The following is a 22,739-nucleotide window of genomic DNA, read 5'->3' on the forward strand; positions in this document are numbered from 1 at the left end:
TAGCTGTTACACTTTATTCTTGGTCCAGCTCTGTGCACTGTGTATAAACAGTATGCAAGGCATGTGGCAATAATGAACCATTGCCATCACTGAGAGCTGTCACCTTCTCATGATGATGAGGTATTGTTTGAAGGCTCATACCAGGAGCTGGTAGTGTCAGAGACAGGGATGGTGGGCACAATGCCAGCCTGTAGCTGGGATGTGAGGTTCATACCAGGAGCTAGCAGTGTCAGAGACAGGGATGGTGGGCACAATGTCAGCCTGTAGCTGGGATGTGAGGTTCATACCAGGAGCTGGTAGGGTCAGAGACAGGGATGGTGGGCACAATGCCAGCCTGTAGGTGGGATGTGAGGTTTTGCTGGCTGCTCACTGTGCAGAACCTACTCTTTCTCTGGCATTATGGGGAGAGCAAAGAGGAGTACCATCAGGACCATCACAGAGGCCACTGAGTGAACCACCACATGGCTATGAATCAAGAGGTGTGACTCGTGGACCGATGCTGGGATAAGACTCGGGACTGATCAACCCTGGCTGGGTCACCTGGATCCAAAACACCCGATGACCCCAGGTTACATCTCTGATGATGATCCTAGGATATATCTCAGTACTCAGTACAATTCTGATTTGATGGAGACAGACGTGAGAGCACAGCGGGACATCTGGAAAACTTCTGAAATGCCCGCTTCGCTGCCGCTGCTACTGTGTGGAATCTCCAGAGCTGAAGGCCCCGAAATCCTCGGTTTTGTGTGTTTCGGCGGCCGGGGAGAGGTCGAAGGCGCTCGGCAGAGGATGGCGCTCCGGAGGCTGTATCAGAGAGGCTGGTTGGAAGCTCGAAGTTTTCGGACGGATGGACTCAGAGTCGGCTGCTTCCAAGGTATCGGCAAGTTGACGGTGCCTGGAGGTTTATGGCAGGGAGTTTCTCCCTTTTGCCGCCTGCTATCGGAGACTCGGGAGTCGATCGACTCGGGACTTTGAGACTTTTTGTTTTACTGTGCCTATGGTCTGTTCTTCATGAAATTATGGTATTGCTTTGCACTATTGTAACTATATAATTAGGTGGTTCTGTCACTGTTAGTCTTTGGTCTGTCCTGTTTTCCGTGATATCACTCCGGAGAAACATTATATCATTTCTTAATGCATGTATGCATTTCTAAATGACAATAAAAGAGGACTGAGTGTTCTCATAATCTAATACTGACCATTCAGAAAACTGGCGGTGGAGGGGAAGAAGCTGTTCGATCATTGTGTGTGTCTTGGGCCACTAGAAGCTCTCCTTTATGCCCTGGGGCAGTTAACTCTCCCTCTGTCCAAGCAGTTCATGGGTCCTTGCTGTGGGAACATTGTCTGTGACCTTTGTCAGAGAAAACAACTCTGATTGCTCAGCAATTTTTATTTTTATCATTTTCCTTCATTTTTAAATTTTATACATATTGCATTTCTCAACAAGTCAAAAGAAACATTCAACAGAAACTATTTACTCAGGAGAATGTGTTGAACAAATCTCATAAAAGTCACTGAAGTTTTTCAAGTTTTTTTTGTTTCCAAGAGCAATGGTGTTAAATAGAGAAAACTACATAAAACTAGTCGCCAGGGATGGAGTGACCCTCCTCGTGTGAGATTATTATATTTACAAGCAGCTACGTGACTTCAACCAGCTTCCCAGGCTCCCTCTCCACCCAACATGGCAGCAGTTGCCTGCCTGTGAAAGGCCGCTGCTGACTAGTGTTGCGCTATAGGGTTGGAGGCTGCCAAATCACAGCGTGGCATCGAGGGCTGTTGGGAGCGTAGGGAGTATATACAGGCACACACGCACGCACACACACACAGATACAGAATACATAGGCACACACACACTCACTCACAGAGTACCCGCGTGCGTGTGCACACACACACACACTCACTCACACAGAGTACCCAGGCGTGCGCGTGCACACACACACTCACTCACACAGAGTACCCAGGCGTGCGCGTGCACACACGCACACTCACTCACACAGAGTACCCAGGCGTGCGCGTGCACACACACACACACTCAGTCACACAGAGTACCCAGGCGTGCGCACGCACACACACACACACAGATACAGAATACACAGGCACACACACACTCACTCACAGAGTACCCGCGTGCGCGTGCACACACACACTCACTCACAGAGTACCCGCGTGCGCGTGCACACACACACACACACTCACTCACTCTGTTAAAGACTACAGGTTCCAGCGAGAACGCTGGCTTTGCCCCGAGGGGAGAGGTCCAGTCCCCAGGGAAAGCAAGTGGACACGGGAGGCAGGGAAGGCGACAACACCTGACAACCTGGGGCACCTTCTGAGCATCACCCAATGAGCAAGGCCTGGATTCAGGTGGGTTGTTTGGTTGGCTGGACGTGGGGCGGGGTGGAGTGGAGTGCTTGCAGCAGGTCACAACTCTGAAAGACATGGCGCCTGGCTCCTCTCTCCCTCTCCAGCAGTGAATACAAGGAAGGGGGCTGGATCAGCCAGGGGCTCGTAGGGAGGGGGAGAGGTGGGGCTCGGGCTATGCTATTCCAGCATTTTGTGTGTGTCACTCAAGATCTCCAGCACCTCTTGTGTGTGTCTCTCTCTCTGGGCACCTTGGCCCCGGGAAGAGACACAGCTTTCTCCCTTGTTTCCTCTCCTCATCCTCCAAGCCCTGGACATCCCACTCTTCAGCATGTTCCCCTCCGCCCGGTTGCCGTGGTTGGGAGGAGCCCTAGGCGATCAAGGGATCTGTCCCACCTTCCATAGGCCTCTCTTATCTCAGCATCACCCTCCTCGCTGACTTCCTGTTCCTGGATAAGCGTAGCCAGCTCCAGTCTCCATGCCCTCCCTTTCTCTACCTCCTGTTTGGGGAGAAGAGCAGGGCGTGGCGGTCGGGATGGTGTGACGTAGCTTTGTGAAATGGTGTGGCTTCCTTTCCAGCTTCCCATCCCCACCAAAACCCAACAGGCCCCCAATCCCGAATCTGGGGACTCTCCGCGGCGCAGAAAACAAATTACTTCACGATTTGTCACGACAGCACTATAATGTTAAGAGTTTAAAAAATAAACCTTAAAAATCCATTGCAAAGTTCGCACTTCATATTTCTAAAAACAGAAAAAAAAATTAAAAAAAAATAAACTTGAAATATTGGAAGATATTGGAGCTGAATCCTTGCACAGAACACCTCTGGCAGGAGTGTGGAAATGTTGGCAGGAGTGTCATAGAGCCCGGCTGTGGGGTGGGGGCTGCCCCTCTCTGTAGGTGAACAGCAGTCCTGCGTTAGATGGGGGGTGGCGGACAAGCGGAGAAGTACGTGTACTGGAGAGACGTGGACAGAGAAGAGGGCAGGGAGAGACAGAAACACACACAGGCAGAAAGAGAGGGATAAAGAGATTGAGGTTGAGAGAGATGCAAAGGAAGAGGAAAATATAGACATATAGATTCAGAGGGAGATTTAGAGAGCCATACAGATGGGGAGAAAGTGGGAGGAGGAGGAGAGAGAGAGAGAAAGAAAGATTAGGGAGGTTGATGAGAGAGAATGAGAGAGTGAGAGGTGTGACAGAGGGGAGAGGGAGAGCAAGGCGGGGGAGAGAGAGAGAGATAGAGAGAGAGAGGAGATGCACAGAGTGAGGGGGAAGGTGATGAGGGTGAGGGTGGGACAAAGCACACACACACACACACACACACACACACACACACACACACACACACACACACACAATAACGAGGGCTGATGGAGACTCGCTGAGACTCTTGTCTGCCACCCGGAGTTGGTGGTCAGTCCTGCACACCGCTCCTAGCTGGGCCCGGACATCAATGCTGCCTCTGTGTTCTGGGCTGACGGGGGCACGACGCTGGGTGGGACTCGGTGTAGTGAAGTGTCAGAGCAGTATGCTTTGCCTTCTGTTCCTGCCATTCGCTGCGAGCAGAGACGGAGAGGAGGGTCACTGCCAAGTTGGGATGGAATGCAGAGTCAGTAATTACCCCCCTCCCCACCCACTCCCCTCCTCTGGTGGTCATTACCTGTAAGCTCCTGCCACTCGGGATGGGGCATGTCGACCCAGAGGTGGAAAGCACCTGGATCCTGCTGCAGCTAACCCTTCCACACTTCCCCAGACGGAAATAGCTAAATACACACGTAGAACACAGTACGGGCCCTTTGGCCCACAATGTAGTTCTGAGCTTTTAACCTACTAGAAGATCAATCTAATGCTTCCCTCATACATAATCCGCCCTGTTTCTATCTCATTTGCCTAACAAGGGTCTCTTAAATGTCCCTGATGTACTTGCCTCTACCAGCACCTCTGGCAGTGCGTTCCACACACCCACCATTCCCTGTGTCAAAAAACCTACCTCTCACATACCCCCTCCAATCACCTTAAAATTATAAACACGAGAAAGTCTCCAGTTGCTGGAAATCCAGATGCCAGAATCATCTTCCAGTTAGCCTCCTTCCCTTCCTCCCACCTTTTTATTCTGGAATCTTCCTCCTTCCTTTCCAGTCCCGATGAAGGGTCTCGGCCCGAAACGTCGACTGTTTATTCATTTTCATAGATGCTGCCTGGCCTGTCAAGTTCTTCCAGCATTTGGTGTGTGTCACCTTAAAATTGTATCCACACGGATTAGCCATTTCCGTCCTGGGAAAAAGTCTCCGGCTGTCCATTCAATCATCGTGTACACCTCTAACAAGTCACCTCTCATCCTCCTTTGCTGCAAAGAGAAGAGCCCTAGCTCGTTCAACAAGGGGACATAATTTTAAGGTGATTGGAGGAAGGTATAGGGGGGATATCAGAGATTGTTGCTTTTTACTCAGAGTGATGGGTGCGTGGCACGCCCTATCAGCAGTGGTGGTACATTAGGGTCATTTAAGAGGCTGCTGGATAGACACATGGATGATAGAAAAATGGAGGGAAGCATTAGAGTAGATTAAAGGGTCAGCACAACATTGTGAGCCGAAATGCCTGTACTGTGATCTATGTTCTACGTTCACACTTGGGTCACCGGCCTTCTGCAGAGAGGGCACATTTCCCTGTCCCTACTCTCCTCCTCCCCTTCCATTCTTTCCCCAACCCCCTCATGAGAGCTGGTCAGCTCTGGCCCCTCCCTGCTCTAGCTGTGCGGGAGAGAGAGGGCACAAGAGAGAAAGAGGATGAAGCAGGTAGTTACCGGAGCAGGAGCCAGGCTCAGCTGGTGGGGGGGAGAGCTCTCAGCACAGAACATGCTCATGGAGGGCTGGAATCTGAGTGGCTGCTTGGAAGTAATCAGAGCCAGCAGATGGGACTACAGGAAAGAGAGGGAGGTGTGGGGGGGGGGAGACAGAGAGAGAGGGAGGGTGGAGGAGAGGGGCAAGAGGAAGGGTATGGGGAAAGGAGGGGGAGAGGAAAGAAGTGAAGGGGAAGAAGGGGAGAGTAGAAAGGTAGGGGAGAGGGGAAAGGGAGGGGAGGTGGATGGGGAAGGGAGGGGCGGGGAGGGAGAGGGGAAAGGCAGTGGAAAGTGGAGTAGAGAGAAGGAGAGTAATGGAAAAATGGGGAGGAAGAAAGTGAAGGGGAAGGGGAGGGAGAGAGGGCAGGTGAGAAGAGGGGGAAGGGGAGGAAGAGGGAGCGTGGAAGGGGAGTGATGAAAATGGAGATGGTGGAAGAGGGGAAGAGTGTGGTGAGTAGAGGTGGGGGAGATAGAGAGGAGATGAGGGGAGAGGTAGAGAGGAGAAAGAGAACAGCAGTTTATAGTGAGCAGCAAACCAATCAACAGAACACCAGCCCACCCTGCTCTCCCTCTCTGAGCCCCCTCAGCTGCAATTGTACCCCAGATGCCTGCATTGCTGCTGCTTGGCCCAAGGCTCAGCTGGTCTATTTGGGGGACGTCCACCCTGCCCCAGCAGTGCCCACCCATGCCACACTAACACCACCCCTCCCTCTACTACATCATCCACATGGGGCTGAGGTAAGAGAGGGGACAAATGGCCGAGGAGCTTCCTCCCACAGTTACAGGTCAGCCACGTGGTCCTGATGGGCAGAAAACTACAACGGGGACACAAGCAACACCAGGGTGGTGTAGCAGCTGGCAGGATGCCTCTGCAGCTTGTGGAGCTCCGCAGTTCAGAGTTCAATACGCCGCTGTTCTGTAAGGAGTCTCTCTATGTCCTCCCCGTGGAATGCATGGGTTTTCCCTGGTTTCCGCCCACAGTCCAAAAGACGTAGTGGGTAGGTTAATTGTAAACTCTCCTGAGATTAGGCCAGGGTTAATTGAGTCTGTTGGGGGTTTCTGGGGCAATGTGGCTTGAAGGGTCTAATCTGTGCTGTGTCACTATATAAATAATTCAATAAAACTATTGGGTAACTTGGCTGGGTCTGCTCGCCAGCTATGCTGGTGCTGCCTGCTGCCTGCAAGTGGCAATATTGACCAGTCTGGACTTCGAAGCCACCCGTAACTTCCTGCTGCGCGGTGCTCCCTCCCCACTGTCCTTCCCACAGTATGGCATTCTCTTCCCTCTGTCCCTCTCACAGTGTGGCATTCTCTCCTCACTGTCCTTCCCACAACCTGGCATTCTCTCCTCACTGTCCCTCACAGAGCACGGCAATCTCTCCCCACAGCGTGGCATTCTCTCCTCACTGTCTCTCATGCTCCCCTCCTGCATTGCAGCATTCTTCCCTCACTACCTCTCCCCACCCCCTCCCGCAAAGTGCAGTGCTCCCTCCTCAACACCCTTCTCACAGTGCGGTGTTCCCTCCATTCCCCCTCCTGCAGTGTGGTGTTCCGGTGAAGCAGTCTGCACGCAATGATGAGCGGAGACGACCATTGCTCCCCTTCTCCCTGAAATTCTGCCCCTCCCACCCCCACCTTACTGATGCGCCCCCGGCACCCTCGTAATTTCAGCTTGCGCACCAGATTCGGGGAGCAGGGTTGATCTGTATCCAGAGTCGCTCTGTAACTCGACCTCCTTTAGTGCAAATATTGACGTAGCTGCAGTGGGGGGTGGGGGAGGGGAGGAAAACAACAGAGAGGACAAGGTCAGGCAGCCCAGTAGACACTTCCACGCTCCTCCCGAAGGGAGACACAGCCCAACCCGGAACAGGGCGATATTAGACCCTTCGTGGGATCTTTGGCACACAGATGATCCTTGACTTTCTATCACCTTTTATCCAGGTGATCCAAGGCCAGGTGGAGAGTGAGACTGCATCTGATGTAGTCCTATTGTGGCAATAGGCAGATTGCTGCGGGTCCGGGTCCTTGCTTAGGGAGGAGTTGATCCTAGCCATGAACAGCCTCTCAAAGCACTTCATCACAGTAGATGTGAGTGCTACCGGGTGATAGACATTGATGCAGCTCACCCTGTTCTTCTTGGGCAATCATATGATTGTTGCCTTTTGAAGCAGGTGAGAGCCTTTGACGGCAGCAGTGAGAGATTAAAGATGCGTTTGAACATTCCCACCAGTTGGTTAACAGGTTTTCAGTGTCCTACCAGGTACATCATCAGGGCTGACACCTTGCGAGAGTTGGTTCACCCGCATAAAAGATGTCCTGGCGTCGGCCTCCAAGACAAGAGATCACAGGATCACTCCAGTTTTATTCTCCCTTTCAGTGAGCATAAAAGGCATTGCACTCATCTGGGAAACATTACAGCATTTATGATGTTAGGTTTTGCTTTGTAGGAAGTAATGGCCTGCAAACCCTGCCAGAGCTGATGTGCATCTGATTCCCTCTCTAACTTCAATCAGAATATTTGTTTTCACTCTTAAAAAAGACTTCCATAGGTCGTACCTGCATTTCTTGTATAGTTTTGGATCACACAGGTCTTGAATGTCACAGATCTAGCCTTCTGCAGACCATGGATCTCCTGGTTCATCCACGACTTTGGTTTGAGTATGTCTGTATGTTCTCAAAGGCACATGTACACCTACACAGGTCTTGGTGAAGTCGGTGACAGCTGTGGCGAATTCTTTCAGATTTGAAGATGAATCCCTGAATATTGTCCACTCCACCGACTTCATGCATCAAGTACATCTTCAAAAGGTGATGCTTCAAAAAGGCAGCATCTATCATTAAGGGCCTGCCCTCTTCTTATAACTATCATCAGGGAGGAGGTACAGGTTCCTCAGGGTGCACACTAGATGTTTTAGAAATAGCTCCTTCCCTCCGCCGTCAAATTTCTGAATTTTCCATGAATATATCAACACTACTGAATTAGTTTGCTCTCTTTTTGCATTTTAATATATTCTTATTGTAATTTACAATAATTGCACTGCACTGCTGCCACTGAATAACAAATTTCATGACATGTCAGTGATAATCGACCCGATTCTAATGTTTCGTACAATCTATCTCCTCTGTAGCCCCATTTTCTAATGGGGAACTCCTCCAGGGGACGTCCATAACCTAACTGGTTCCAAAGAAACAATTCTCCTCTTCTCGCATGTTCTACTAATGACACTTACACTGAAAATGTGCACTAAATGCATCTCTGTCCTGGGAATGAAGGGCTTAACGTATGAGGAGCGTTTGACGTCTCTGGGCCTGTGCTATCTTTTATGGACGAGGTGTTTGGGGGTGGTGGGGGGTGGAATCTCACTGAAATCTACCGGATACTGAAAGACCTGAATAGAGTGGATATGTAAAGAATATTTCCTATAGTGGGGGAGTACTCCTAGTGGGGTCTGACCAGGGTCCTATATAGTGCAACATTACCTCTCAGCTCTTAAACTCAATCCCACGGTTGATGAAGGCCAATGCACCGTATGCCTTCTTCACCACAGTTAATTAGCGCAAGCAGCTTTGAGTGTCCTATGGACTCGAACCCCAAGACCCCTCTGATACTCCACACTGCCAAGAGTCTCACCATTAATACTATATTCTGCCATCATATTTGACCTACCAAAATGAACCACCTCACACTTATCAGAAGCCTCACTTCCTTGCAGCAGGAAGAGTAGTGCACGTCTACATCATCTGAAGAGCGGGGCTTTGACACAAGGAGTGTTTCCATCAGCAGCGGAAGGCGAGGTGAGTCCGAGACCCATATTCCTATTTATTTTTAAAGAGATGGCATGGTGACAAGCCCTTTTGGCTCAATGAGCACACGTTACCCAATTTACACCATGTGACCAATTAATCTACTAACCCATACGTATTTGTAATGTGGGAGTAAACCAGAGTAGCTGGAGGAAATTCACACAGTCACGGGAAGAACATACAATCTCCTTACGGACAGCGGAAAGAATTGAACCTGTCTTGCCAGCGCTGTTATAGTTACATGGAGGCAGAGCAGAGTGATGATGGCGCTAAACGGCGACCCCTTTCCTTGCATCTTTGGAAACAGCTCTATTTCCATCTTTAATATCTTTATTTTCCCCTGAGTATGGTTCTTTGTAGGAATGGGACCCGCTCTCGGGGTTTCATAACTGGCCGTTGTTCGGCATGCCAAGAGCTCAGCCTAAAAGTCCAGCTCAGCTTTGGAGGTCTAGGAGTTCGGGGCTCTGGAGACAGGTGGACTGAAGGTCGGTGTCACGGCAGGAGACCTGTGTGTCGTTGGGGGAGTCAGAATATCTACGGCTGTGCGCCCAGATCTTTGGGCACAGACTCGAAAAAAGCAACGTAACGGATTTTTAACATCGTAAACCAGCGAGTTGTTTGTTATGTCTCCCTGCTCGCTGTGAAAAAAGAGACAGCTCTTTCTCCCTTATTAGGGAGTGAGAGAGAGAGCCTGTGGTATGTCGAGTACCAGGTGAAACATGAAGTCCTTGGGGTACTGCAATTCTGTGTCTGCTGTTGCTTTGCTCATGCTTGAGTGCTTGGTGGCGGGTGCCAGTGCTTGTTTTTGCTGGTGGGGGGAGGGGGATTATTGCTTGCTGCCACTCACACGCAGGAGGGAGGGGAGCTGGGGAGGGGACTTTGGGGTCTAACATTTAACTGTCGTTCATTCTTTGGAGGAAAAAGGAAATTGCCTTTCAAACTCACGAGAGAGCATAGGCCATCAACTTTTTGCTGTTTATGTTTCTGTAGCAGGCAATTTCTTTTTTATGAGGTCGAGTTGCTAGCTCGATGTTCAACCCAGCACGGATGGAAAGCGTGCCAGGGAGCCGGCTGGATTCGAACTCGGGAGCCTTCGTTCTGAAGTCCGGCACTGATGCCACTATGTCACCAGCCGGCATTCTTTGGAGCACTTCTCTGTTTCTGTGGGTGGTTGCGAAGAAAAAGCAGTTCAGGATGTATGTTGTATCATTTCTGACATTAAATGTACCTTTGAAACACTAACAGCCACACTGCTGTGATGCGCAAACTTCCCTGGAAGCACCAGGACATTACAAGACAATTTGGAAGAAAGAGACAGGGTAAGGAATACAGCACAATTCAGGGACAGAGGATCAGTAATACAGGAAGCACTCACTATCAGGTAACTTGTGGACCCGCTCGCCCAGGCTGTGGAAATGTGGATGTTTCATGGCCTGTTGCGCTGAAATCCTCTTCTTCCCTTCAAACTGGGAGAGAAAATTATGGCTCAGTTATCAAGGGCTTTGATGAGCTCACACTTGCTGTGCTCCCTGCAGTGTTTCATAAACTGTATAGGATATAAGCAGTTCCTTTTGAGAGTGAGAGAGTGTGTGTACGTGTGAGTTTTTTTTTTACCTTGTTTTGTTTTGTTGTTGGAGACTGGAGACCCGTAGGCCTCTAGGCCTGTCTGGAGTTTGAGGACTGTGTGTGGGAGGGACGAATAGGGTTTGTTTTGCTGTTGTTGTTTTGTTGCTTATTGTGTTCTGTGTTGTTCTGACGAGCATTGTGAACATGTTATGTTGGAGCCGGAATGTGGCCACTACATCCCGCAGTTGTTGTTATCATTTCACTATATGTTTGGATGTATGTAGTAACTTTAAATCTAGAGCTTAGCGATAATTTAAACAACAGGCTTCTGGCGCATTCTGGTCCCCAGTGTTCCGATTCACCCATCTGTCAGAAGTGGGTGCCCCAGGGTGTCCCTGACACTTGTCCTTAAACAGGTGGGTGGGTCTGGAATCATCCATCATCCAGTAAGCTGGGTTTTTGGTAAAATCCCACAGCTTACTTTAAGCATGCTCACCACCCTGTTTAAGTTTGAAGTAAATTTATTATCAAAGTACATATATGCACCATATATTCATTTTCTCGCAGGCGTTCACAGTAGAACAAAGAAACACAGTAGAATGAATGAAAAGCTACACACAAAGACTGACAAATAACCAATGTGCAAAAGCAGGCAAACTATGTGAATACAAAAAGAAACAAATAATTATTATATACAAATAAAATAATTAATACTAAGAACATGAGGTTATAGAATCCTTAAAAGTGAGTCTAAGGTTGTGGAATCAGTTCAGAGTTGAGGTGAGTGAAGTTGTCTATGCTGATGGAGTCCGATGGTTGGAGGGTAATAACTGTTCCTGAACCTGGTGGTGTGGGACAATTTAACCACTTGAATTTAATTTCCCACATCACCTGAGTTGGATTCTGAGTTCAATGGCCCAGTACTTGGTCTGCTCAGTACTTGTCACCGTATCCTCCATCCAAGTATGGCAAGATCTGAGTTCCCTCAACACACTCCCAGGGCAACTGCCCGGGTCCATCTGGAGAAGAGATAGTGCAGGGCTAAAGACACTTGGCATGCCCCCTTTGACCCTCAGCAAATTTTACTGAAAGCATCCTATCTGGGACAAGAGATGACTCAGAGAGCTGCAGTCACAGCCTGTCTAGTAGATGAGAACATGCCCACCCCGGTACCTTCAACATAGAGCGGGGCGCTTGAAGTCTGCCACATAGTCAGACTGAATGAGCAGTGACCTGTCCCATGGTAACCACTCACTATTTGAAGAGGCAACATTACAGCAGACTCTCCACACCAGTCCCCACACCCAGGGACCACCGCATTCCCTGAACCATGGAAGTGGCATCACAGGTACGCTGTTACACCAGAGCTTCAGCTTTCTAGGTATGAACATCACCAATAGCCATGTTGATCTCACGGCCAAGAAGTCTCGCCAACACCTTTATTTCCTCAGGGGCTAAAGGAATTCGGCATATCCCCACTGAGTCTCATCAATTTTCATCTATGCACCACAGAAAGCATCCCATCCAGATGCATCCCAGCTCAGTACGGCAACTACTCTGCCCATGACTGCCAGAAACTGCAGAGAGTTGCAAACACAGCTTAGCCTATTATGGACACCAGTCTCTCCTCCATAAATTCTGTCTACACTTCTTACTGCCAGAATAATCAAAGGCCCCACTCACCCGAGACATCATCTCTTCTTCCTCACCTCTCATTGGGCAGAAGATACAAAAGTCTGAAGCACGTACCACCAGGCTGAAGGACAGCACCTACCCTACTGTTATCGGACTATTAAGTGGTTCCTTAGTACGATAAGGATGGTGAGGGGGGAGATACGTCTCTACCAAAGGAGGTGTAAGGCACTCCTTCCCTCAGCTAGATTGCAGGTCATCCTGGGGCACGGCGTAGCACCTGCTTAGTCCTCCGATCAGGGTCACGCGAAGCCATGGGAGCAGGTGGTGGATGGTCGTACGAGCAACTGGTGCATATCACAAGTCTCGGTTAGGTATTTAGGCATCCACTAATGCCAGGCAGACAATCTCTGAAGAGTATTCATAATGGCTGGGGTCACCAGTATTGTAAAGACACTGCCCAGAAGAAGGTGATGGCAAACCACTTCTATAGAAAGATTTGCCAAGAACAAGAAAGACCGTGATCGCCTACTTCATACAACACAGCATATGATGATGATGATGGGTACGACCTCACAATCTTCCTCATGATCTTGTACCTATTGTCTGCCTGCACTGCACTTTCTCTGTAACTCTAACACTTTATTCGCATTCTGTTATTGTTTTACCATGTTGTAAAATAACTGCATGCAAAACCAGGTTTTTTTTCACAGGACAATAATCAACCAATTCACCATTTAAAGTTCTCTCCTTACCTGCAGTAGTTTTGATAAGAGATCAAGCCCCTCTGGGTCCAGTCTGCAAGAGAGAAAGGTGCTTATTCAGGCCAGTGCAGTCAAGGCCAAACCCTTGCAATTAAGCTGAGGGTGGGGGGGGGGTGCGAGGAGGTGGGGAGTGGCCCCTTGGGCATTGGCATGTACCTGGGTGCGTGATTGACGAGAGGCTCTGGCCGGTACTTGGGGTAGTTGTACGATCTGAAGTCCTCGTTGGCCAGGATCCCGGGCCACGTCGCTTCTGTCGGTGTTCCTGACAGGACAGAGATGGGGAGAGCTGGTGGTCACTGGGAATTTCAGTCTGTGACAGGGGCTGAAGGGGCAGGGGTAAAAGGGGGGTGGGGGTAAGGTTGAGGTGAAGACTACTCGAGGGACGGCAGCTGGATTCTCACCTAATACCCTAAATATAAAATGCAATTCTTCCTCCACGGTGGAGCCAGGAAACAGCGGACGCCCCGTGGCCATCTCATAAAATATACAGCCCACACCCCTGAAACAGTGGAACAAGCAGAGAGTTAGTCTCACAAACACAACACGTGGTGTTCAAAGGGAATCAAATCCGCAGAAGAGCGGCCTTGTGTACTGCATAATTACCTCATCCAATCTTCAACCCATTCCCCTCCCTGTTGTTCTGTCACGACACACACAACCCATGCAGAGTAACAACACCCACCCACCCTTCAATCAGATTCATATTTATTTATCACTGACATACAGTACTACGCAAAAGTCAGAGGTATATATAGAGCTAGGGTGCCTAAGACTTTTCCATAGTACTGTATTTGTCAACATAGAGCGGACAGCGAGTCTGTAAATCTTGTGGGAGAAAGGATGTTGGGAGTGGTGAGGGTAGAGCACAGAGGGAGCGATGTGGGACAGGTGGCAGAGAAGAGGTGCCTGGGGCGGAGGGGGAGGGTGAGGGATGGTGCAGGTGCAGACACACCCAGCCCTGAGACACCAGGCAAGGTCATTTGATTCCAGACAATTGGTTTATTGATCATTACAGAATGTCTCTCTGGTGTTTCCCACTCCCTCCCCTCTCCCTTCCCCGTTTCCCAAGAATGATTCCCCCTCTCTCTGCCCGATGTTATACAGTGACAGATCCATACCCACCAGTACCACATCCTGGTATTACACAGTGACAGACCCGTCCCCACCGGTACCATACCCCAGTGTTATACAGTGACAGACCCGTCCTCACCGGTACCATACCCCAGTGTTATACAGTGACAGACCCGTCCTCACCGGTACCATACCCCAGTGTTATACAGTGACAGACCCGTCCCCACCGGTACCATACCCCAGTGTTATACAGTGACAGACCCGTCCCCACCGGTACCATACCCCAGTGTTATACAGTGACAGACCCGTCCTCACCGGTACCATACCCCAGTGTTATACAGTGACAGACCCGTCCTCACCGGTACCATACCCCAGTGTTATACAGTGACAGACCCGTCCTCACCGGTACCATACCCCAGTGTTATACAGTGACAGACCCGTCCTCACCGGTACCGTACCCCAGTGTTATACAGTGACAGACCCGTCCTCACCGGTACCGTACCCCAGTGTTATACAGTGACAGACCCGTCCTCACCGGTACCGTACCCCAGTGTTATACAGTGACAGACCCGTCCTCACCGGTAACATACCCCAGTGTTATACAGTGATGGACCTGACACCACCAGTACCATACCCCAGTGTTATACAGTGACAGACCCGTCCTCACCGGTACCATACCCCAGTGTTATACAGTGACAGACCCGTCCCCACCGGTACCATACCCCAGTGTTATACAGTGACAGACCCGTCCCCACCGGTACCATACCCCAGTGTTATACAGTGACAGACCCGTCCTCACCGGTACCGTACCCCAGTGTTATACAGTGACAGACCCGTCCTCACCGGTACCGTACCCCAGTGTTATACAGTGACAGACCCGTCCTCACCGGTACCGTACCCCAGTGTTATACAGTGACAGACCCGTCCCCACCGGTACCATACCCCAGTGTTATACAGTGACAGACCCGTCCCCACCGGTACCATACCCCAGTGTTATACAGTGACAGACCCGTCCCCACCGGTACCATACCCCAGTGTTATACAGTGACAGACCCGTCCTCACCGGTACCGTACCCCAGTGTTATACAGTGACAGACCCGTCCTCACCGGTACCGTACCCCAGTGTTATACAGTGACAGACCCGTCCCCACCGGTACCATACCCCAGTGTTATACAGTGACAGACCCGTCCCCACCGGTACCGTACCCCGGTGTTATACAGTGATGGACCTGACACCACCGGTACCATACCCCAGTGTTATACAGTGACAGACCCGTCCTCACCGGTACCATACCCCAGTGTTATACAGTGACAGACCCGTCCTCACCGGTACCATACCCCAGTGTTATACAGTGACAGACCCGTCCCCACCGGTACCATACCCCAGTGTTATACAGTGACAGACCCGTCCCCACCGGTACCATACCCCAGTGTTATACAGTGACAGACCCGTCCTCACCGGTACCATACCCCAGTGTTATACAGTGACAGACCCGTCCTCACCGGTACCATACCCCAGTGTTATACAGTGACAGACCCGTCCTCACCGGTACCATACCCCAGTGTTATACAGTGACAGACCCGTCCTCACCGGTACCATACCCCAGTGTTATACAGTGACAGACCCGTCCCCACCGGTACCATACCCCAGTGTTATACAGTGACAGACCCGTCCTCACCGGTACCATACCCCAGTGTTATACAGTGACAGACCCGTCCCCACCGGTACCATACCCCAGTGTTATACAGTGACAGACCCGTCCCCACCGGTACTGTACCCCAGTGTTGTACAGTGACAGACCCATCCCCACCGGTACTGTACCCCAGTGTTGTACAGTGTCAGAACTGGTATTGTACTGCATAGGTGAACATCACCATCCATGTAATGGGAAAAATCAGTAATCATCAACAGTGGGCTTCACCCATGTATTGAAAGACCTGCACTGATGTATTAAGTCTCTGTCACACTGGTCATTCGGCTGCACAACTGTCAATGTATTAATTCTCTACTCACCACATATCTATCTGTGTTGAGTACTCCGTGGATCCCAGCAAGACATCTGGGGGCCGGTACCAGAGAGTCACCACCTCGTTTGAATAGGTTTTAGTCGGAACCGACTTTGCCCGGGCCAACCCTAAGTAACACAAGAACAAATATAGGGTTAATGGCAGGATTCTTTGCAGGTGGAGGAACAGTGGGATCTTGGGTTCCACGTCCATAGATCCCTCAAAGTTGTAAAGAGGAATTATGGCCTTCATTAGATGGGGGAATTGTGTTCATGAGCCTGTAAATGTTGCAGCTCTATTAAAGCCCGGTGAGACCACACTTGGAATATTGTGTTCAGTTCTGGCCGACTCGTTATAGGAAGGATGTGGAAGCTTTGCTGATGACACCACAATTGTAGGCCGTATCTCGGGTAATGATGAGTTTGAGTACAGAGAGGAAATTAAGAACCTGGTGGCATGGTGCGAAAACAATAACTTATCCCTCAACGTCAGCAAGACGAAGGAATTGGTTGTTGGCTTCAGAAAGAGTAGCGGACCGCACGACCCAATTTACATCAGTGGTGCGCAAGTGGAACAGGTCAAAAGTTTTAAGTTCCTCGGGGTCAATATCACAAATGACCTGACTTGGTCAAATCAAGCAGAGTCCACTGCCAAGAAGGCCCACCAGTGCCTTTACTTCCTGAGAAAGCTAAAGAAATTTGGCCTGTCCCCTAAAACCCTCACTAATTTTTATAGATGCACCGTAGAAAGCATTCTTCTAGGGTGCATCACAATCTGGTATTGAAGTTGTCCTGTCCAAGACTGGAAGAAGCTGCAGAAGATCGTGAACACAGCCCAGCACATCACACAAACCAATCTTCCGTCCTTGGACTCACTTTACACCACACGCTGTCAGAGTAATGCTGCCAGGATAATCAAGGACACGACCCACCCAGCCAACACACTTTTCGTCCCTCTTCCCTCCGGGAGAAGACTCAGGAGCTTGAAGACATGTACGGCCAGATTTGGGAACAGCTTCTTTCCAACCGTGATAAGACTGCTGAACGGATCCTGACCCGGATCTAGGCCATACCCTCCAAATATCCGGACCTGCCTCTCAGTTTTTTTGCACTACCTTATTTTCCCTTTTCTATTTTCTATTTATGATTTATAATTTAAATTTTTAATATTTACTATTGATTTGTACTCCAGGGAGCACCAAGTGCAGAATCAAATATCGCTGTGATGATTGTACATTCTAGTATCAATTGTTTGGCGACAATAAAGTGAAGTAAAGTAAAGTAAAGCTTTAGAGAGGGTGCAGTGGTGATTTACCAGGATGCTGACTGGACTAGAGAGCATGTCTTATGAGGAAAGATTGAGCGAGCTATGGCTTCCCTAGTTGGAGAGAAGGCGGATGAGATGCTGCTTAGCAGAGGTGTACAAGATGATACAAGGCAGATAGCAGGTGGATAGCCAGAGACTTCTTCCCAGGTCAGCAATGGCCAGTACCAGAAGAGGTGAGCAGTGGAAATTTTAGGGGAGATGTCAGAGGTAGGTTTTTTTTGACACAGAGAGGTAGGTACTTGGAATGTGCTACCAGGGGTGTTGGAGGTGTTGAAATGGCTCTTAGATGAACATGCAGAAAATGAGAAGGATACGGACATAAGACCAGAAGACACAGGAGCAGAATTAGGTCTAAAACTTCAAGTTCCAAGGTAGTGAAGGAAAGGACATGGAGAAGATATTTCCTACAGTGGGGGAATTTAGGACCAGAGGGAACAGCCTTTGGAATGGAGATGAGGAGGAAATTCTTTAACCAGAGGGTGGTGAATCTATGGAATTAATTGCTACAGGTAGCTATGGAAGCCAGATCATTGGGATGGATTGGTTCTTGATTGGTAAGGGAGTTCAGAATACGCGGAGGAGGTGAAAAAACAAATCAGCCATGATTGACTGGTGAAGCGGATTTGATGGGCCCAATGACCTAATTCTGCTCCTTTTTCTAATGGGACTCATTCAACTTCAGGTTAATAGTTCTGCTCCCTAGCGGCCTCCCAGGTTCTGGTGCAATTAGAGATTGGTTGTTATAACATTGTGGGCATCACTGAGTCCTGGCTGAAGGAAGGGCATAGTTGGGAGTTTAACATCAAAGGATATACTTTGTGTTGGCGTGTGGCCAAGTGGTTAAAGCATCGGTCTAGTGATCTGAAGGTTGCTAGTTCAAACCACAGCTTAGGCAGCGTGTTGTGTCCTTGAGCAAGGCACTTAACCACACAGTGCTCTGCGACAACACCGGTGCCAAACTGTATCGGCCCTAGTGCCCTTCCCTTGGACAAAATCAGTGGGGTGGAGAGGGGAGACTTGCAGCATGGGCAACTGCCTGTCTTCCATACAACCTTGCCCGGGCCTGCGCCCTGGAAACCTTCCAAGGCGCAAATCCATGGTCTCACGAGACTAACGGATGCCTATATATACTTTGTATCGAAAGGACAGGTATAGACGGTGGTGTGGCTCTGTTGGTAAGAGATGGAATTACATCTTTAGAAAGAGGTGACATAGGGTCAGAGAATGTTGAATCTTTGTGGGTGGAGTTAAGAAACTGCAAAGGTGAAAAAACTATTAAGGGAATCATATATAGGGTTCCACATAGTAGCCAAGATGCAGCGCTGAGATTGCAAAGGGAGCTGGAAAAGGCATGTAATAAGGATAATGTCACAATTGTAATGGGGGACTTCAATATGCAAGGGGGTTGGGAAAATCAGATTGGTGTCAGATTGCAAGAGAGGGAATTTGTTGAATGCCTACAAGATGGCTTTTTAGAGCAGCTTGTGCTTGAGCCTACTCAGGGAAAAGCTATCTTAGGTTGGGTGTTGTGTAATAACCCAGATCTTATTAACATAAAGGAACCCTTAGGAGACAGTGATCATAATATGATTGAATTCACGCTGCAATTTGAGAGGGAAAAGCATAACCCACATGTCTAGGTGGATTGGAGGAGGATACTGGCGGGGATGATGGCAGAGCAGAGATGGCTGAAGTTTCTGGAAATAGTTCACAAGCTACAGGATAGATAAGACCCACAGAAGAAAAAGTTCTCACATGGCAGGGGTAGGCAACTGTGGCTGATAAAGGAAGCGAAGGACTGTGTAACAGTCAAGGAAAGGCATGTAAGGCAGCAAAAGTGAGCGGGAAGTTGGATGATTGGGAAACTTTTAAAATCTCACAAAAGACAACTAAGAAAGCTATAAGAAGGGAAAAGATGAAATAAGAGGGCAGACTAGTCAATAACATAAAGCAGGATACGAGAAGTTTTTCAGTTTATAAAAAGAGTAAAAGGGAGGTGAGAGTTGATACTGGATCACTGGAAAATAACACTGGTGAGGTAGTAATGAGGGACAAAGAAATGGCAGATGAACTTAATGGGTACTTTGCATCAGTCTTCAATGTGGAAGACACTAGCAGTATGTCAGTGGTCTGTGAGTGTCAGAGAGTAGGGGTGAGTGCCATTGCTATTATCAAGGAAGAAGTGCTAGGCAAACTCGAAGGTCTTAAGGTAGATAGGCCACCTGGGCCAGATGGATTACATCCCAGAGTCCTGGGAGAGGTTGCTGAAATACTGGAGGTATTGATCATGATCGTTCAAGATCACGTGATTCTGGCATGGACCCGGAGGACTGGAAGACTGCAAATGTCACTCCACTCTTTAAGATGGGAGGAAGGCAAAATATATATAGTGAAATTATAGGTCAATCAGCCTTCAGTGGTTGGGAAAGCATTGGGGTCTACTCTTAAGGATGAGGTTTCAAAGTACTTGGAGACTAATGATAAAATATGACAAAATCAGCATTGTTTCTGTAAAGGGAAGTTTTGCTTGACAAATCTGTTAGAGTTCTTTTAGGAAATAACAAACAGGGTTGACAAAGAGAGGCGGCAGATGTCACTTACTTGGATTTTCAGAAGGCAGTATTGGGACCGCTACTTTTCACATTGTTTGTCAATGATTTAGATAATGGAATTGTTAGCTTTGTGGCAAAGTTTGCAGATGGTACAAAGATAAGTGGAGGAGTAGGTAGTGCTGAGGAAGTAGGGCTTAGACAAATTAGAAGAATGGCAAAAGAGTGGCAGATGGAATACAGTGTTGGGAAATGCATGATAATGCATTTTGGTAAAAGGGATGATAGTGCGGACTATTACCTAATTGGGGAGAAGGTTCAAAGATCAGAGGTGCGGAGGGACTTAGCAGTCCTCGTGCAAGTCTCCCAGAAGATTAATCTACAGGTTGAGTCTGTGGTAAAGAAGGCAAATGCAATGTTGGCATTTGTTTCAAGGAGAATAGAAGATAAAAGCAAGGAGATAACGCTGAGGCTTTATAAGACACTAGTCAGGCTGCACTTGGAGTATTGTCAACAGTTTTGGGCCCCATATCTCAGAAAGGATGTGTTGTCATTGGAGAGAGACCAGAGGAGGTTCATGAGGATGATTCTGGGAATGAAGGGGTTAACATATCAGGGGCATTTGGCAGCTTTGTGCTTGTACTCACTGGCAATTTAGAAGAATGTGTGTGGGGGGGGGGGGTTGATCTCATTTAAACCTACTGAAAGTTGAAAGGACTGGATAGGGTGGATGTGGAGCAGATGTTTCCTATCCAGAACTAGAGGGCACAGCCTCAAAATTGAGGGTCAACCCTTTGGAACAGATTTATGGAGGAATTTTTTTTAGCCTGAGTGTGGTAAATCCGTGGAATGCTGTGGAGGACAAGTTTGTGTGTATATTTAAGGCAGAAGTTGATCTTTTACTGATCAGTCAGGGCATCAAGGGATATGGCGAGAAGGCAGGTATATGGGTGGAATCTGGGATCTGCCATGATGGAATGCTGGAGCAGACTCGATGGGCTGAAAGGCCTAATTCTGCTCCTATGTCTTGTGGTATGTTTGTCAACTGTACATCAAAATATACAGAGAGATAAGTTTTATGTTGGTGACAGTCTGCAAGTGTTGCCAGGCTTCTACTCTAAACTGCTACTCTACTGTGTTGCCCACTAGTACCGGATTGTTATTTAGTATTTTTAATTTATTTAGATATACAGCATGTTAACAGGCCCTCCCAACCCACTGAGCCTGCACTGACCAATCACACCCGTGACCAAGTAACCTGAATGTCTTTGCAATGCTTGCGAAAACCAGAGCACCCTGAAGAAACTCATGCGGTCATGGGGAGAACATACAAACTCTTTACAGACAGTGGCAGGGAGTCAAACCCCTAGGGGCGATCGCTGGCAATGTGAAGCACTGCGCTAACCAACGCGTCAGAGTGCTGTCTGTTCTTGCTGTCCCATCCCAGTGTTCCTGGTTACTGTGCTATCGACTCAGCAGAAGACGTCACTGGTTGCAGTCTACCACCACTGCAGGATTACACGTGTCCAGGACAAAGTGGTAGGCATGAAAAATCATTGCGATCACCACCCACCGTGCAAAATGCCTCTTCCAAAAGCTCTCTTCTAGAATGCACTATACGGCTATTAAAAACTTCACATCATCTTACAAATTTCTCTCCCTAGGCAGTTAATCTGATCAACCATTCTATTTAGTTCCCCCAGCCCCTCCATCTATTACCGCAGTCACTGCATTATAAATACATTTCGTATTTAGGGTGTAAATTCACTTTACACCGCACGCTGTCGGAGCAGTGCTGCCAGGATAATCAAGGACACGACCCACCCAGCCAACACACTTTTTGTCCCTCTTCCCTCCGGGAGAAGGCTCAGGAGCTTGGAGAGTTGTATGGCCAGATTTGGAAACAGCTTCTTTCCAACTGTGATAAGACTGTTGAACGGATCCTGACCCGGATCTGGGCCGTACCCTCCAAATATCCGGACCTGCCTCGGTTTTTTTGCACTACCTTACTTTCCATTTTTCTATTTTCTATTTATGATTTATAATTTAAATGTTTAATATTTACTAATTTTTACTACTTTTAGTATTTAATATTTGTAATCCAGGGAGCGGAAAGCACAGAATCAAATATCGCTGTGATGATTGTATGTTCTAGTATCAATTGTTTGGCAACAAAAAAGTATAAAGTATAAAGTATAAAGTAAAGTGTGGAGTGTCCAGGGAGGGGAAGCACCTCTGGTGAAGAGGCTTGTTCTGTTCTTTCTGAGGAAGCTCACTCACCTTTGGTCTCAGACACTCAACTCTCACCTGTGGCTCTAAGTAGCGGCTTGCATATGACAGTGGCCACAGTCCGGTCCACTGCTTCGACAGGCGGGCTAAGCCAGCTGAGGGTAGTGGCGGCCTCGCACTCCAGTGAGATAGAGACGTGCTTATCCCAGCATGCAAAGTCAGCCCTGGCCAACTGGGCGGATGAGATCTACAGTGAGATCCAACGGCCAGAAAGGTGGGACGGCAATGCCCTGTGGTGAGCCAAGGGCGTGACGCGGCACAGAAGACGTCATGGTCAGCCACTGCCACCAAGGAAGACCCCAGTTTGTGTGACACTTGTTTGTACCATTGCAGTCGGACTTCTGAGGTTAAGAGTGGAATAGCCCCAGTGCAACGGCTTTTCCGCTTTAAAAACTCTCCTGCACAGGTTTCCTGTCATCGTCGGAGTCAATGGTCAACCAAAACCATTTATTTATTTATACACACTGCCTGTACTTCTATCTTTACTTTTTATTTAATTTTTAAATTCTTTATAATGATTAAACACTGT

The 22,739-nt window shown here is 48.7% G+C and overlaps 1 protein-coding gene across 9 annotated transcripts in view; it reads right to left on the reverse strand.

Annotated features, from left to right (window-relative positions):
* Positions 1 to 1,382: 1,382 nt before the first annotated feature.
* The window catches only part of LOC134339016 (cyclin-dependent kinase 17-like), a 130,642-nt gene continuing 109,285 nt past the window's right edge, over positions 1,383 to 22,739 (reverse strand). For 4 of the 9 annotated variants that reach the window (XM_063035267.1, XM_063035262.1, XM_063035266.1 and 1 more), the window contains 8 exons: positions 16,054 to 16,174; positions 13,370 to 13,467; positions 13,125 to 13,230; positions 12,960 to 13,002; positions 10,382 to 10,472; positions 6,883 to 6,960; positions 5,167 to 5,280; positions 1,383 to 3,919 (listed from right to left, as the gene is read on the reverse strand). In XM_063035267.1, the coding sequence (XP_062891337.1) occupies positions 5,207 to 5,280; positions 6,883 to 6,960; positions 10,382 to 10,472; positions 12,960 to 13,002; positions 13,125 to 13,230; positions 13,370 to 13,467; positions 16,054 to 16,174 (611 nt within the window). In that variant the 3' untranslated portion in view covers positions 1,383 to 3,919; positions 5,167 to 5,206. Of the gene's footprint in view, positions 3,920 to 5,166; positions 5,281 to 6,882; positions 6,961 to 6,994; positions 10,168 to 10,381; positions 10,473 to 12,959; positions 13,003 to 13,124; positions 13,231 to 13,369; positions 13,468 to 16,053; positions 16,175 to 22,739 lie in introns of those variants that run through there. The other 5 variants (XM_063035268.1, XM_063035265.1, XM_063035261.1 and 2 more) reach the window with 3 other exon arrangements.

Source organism: Mobula hypostoma, chromosome 28, assembly GCF_963921235.1.
Source record: "Mobula hypostoma chromosome 28, sMobHyp1.1, whole genome shotgun sequence".
In the NCBI taxonomy this organism is placed as follows: domain Eukaryota; kingdom Metazoa; phylum Chordata; class Chondrichthyes; order Myliobatiformes; family Myliobatidae; genus Mobula; species Mobula hypostoma.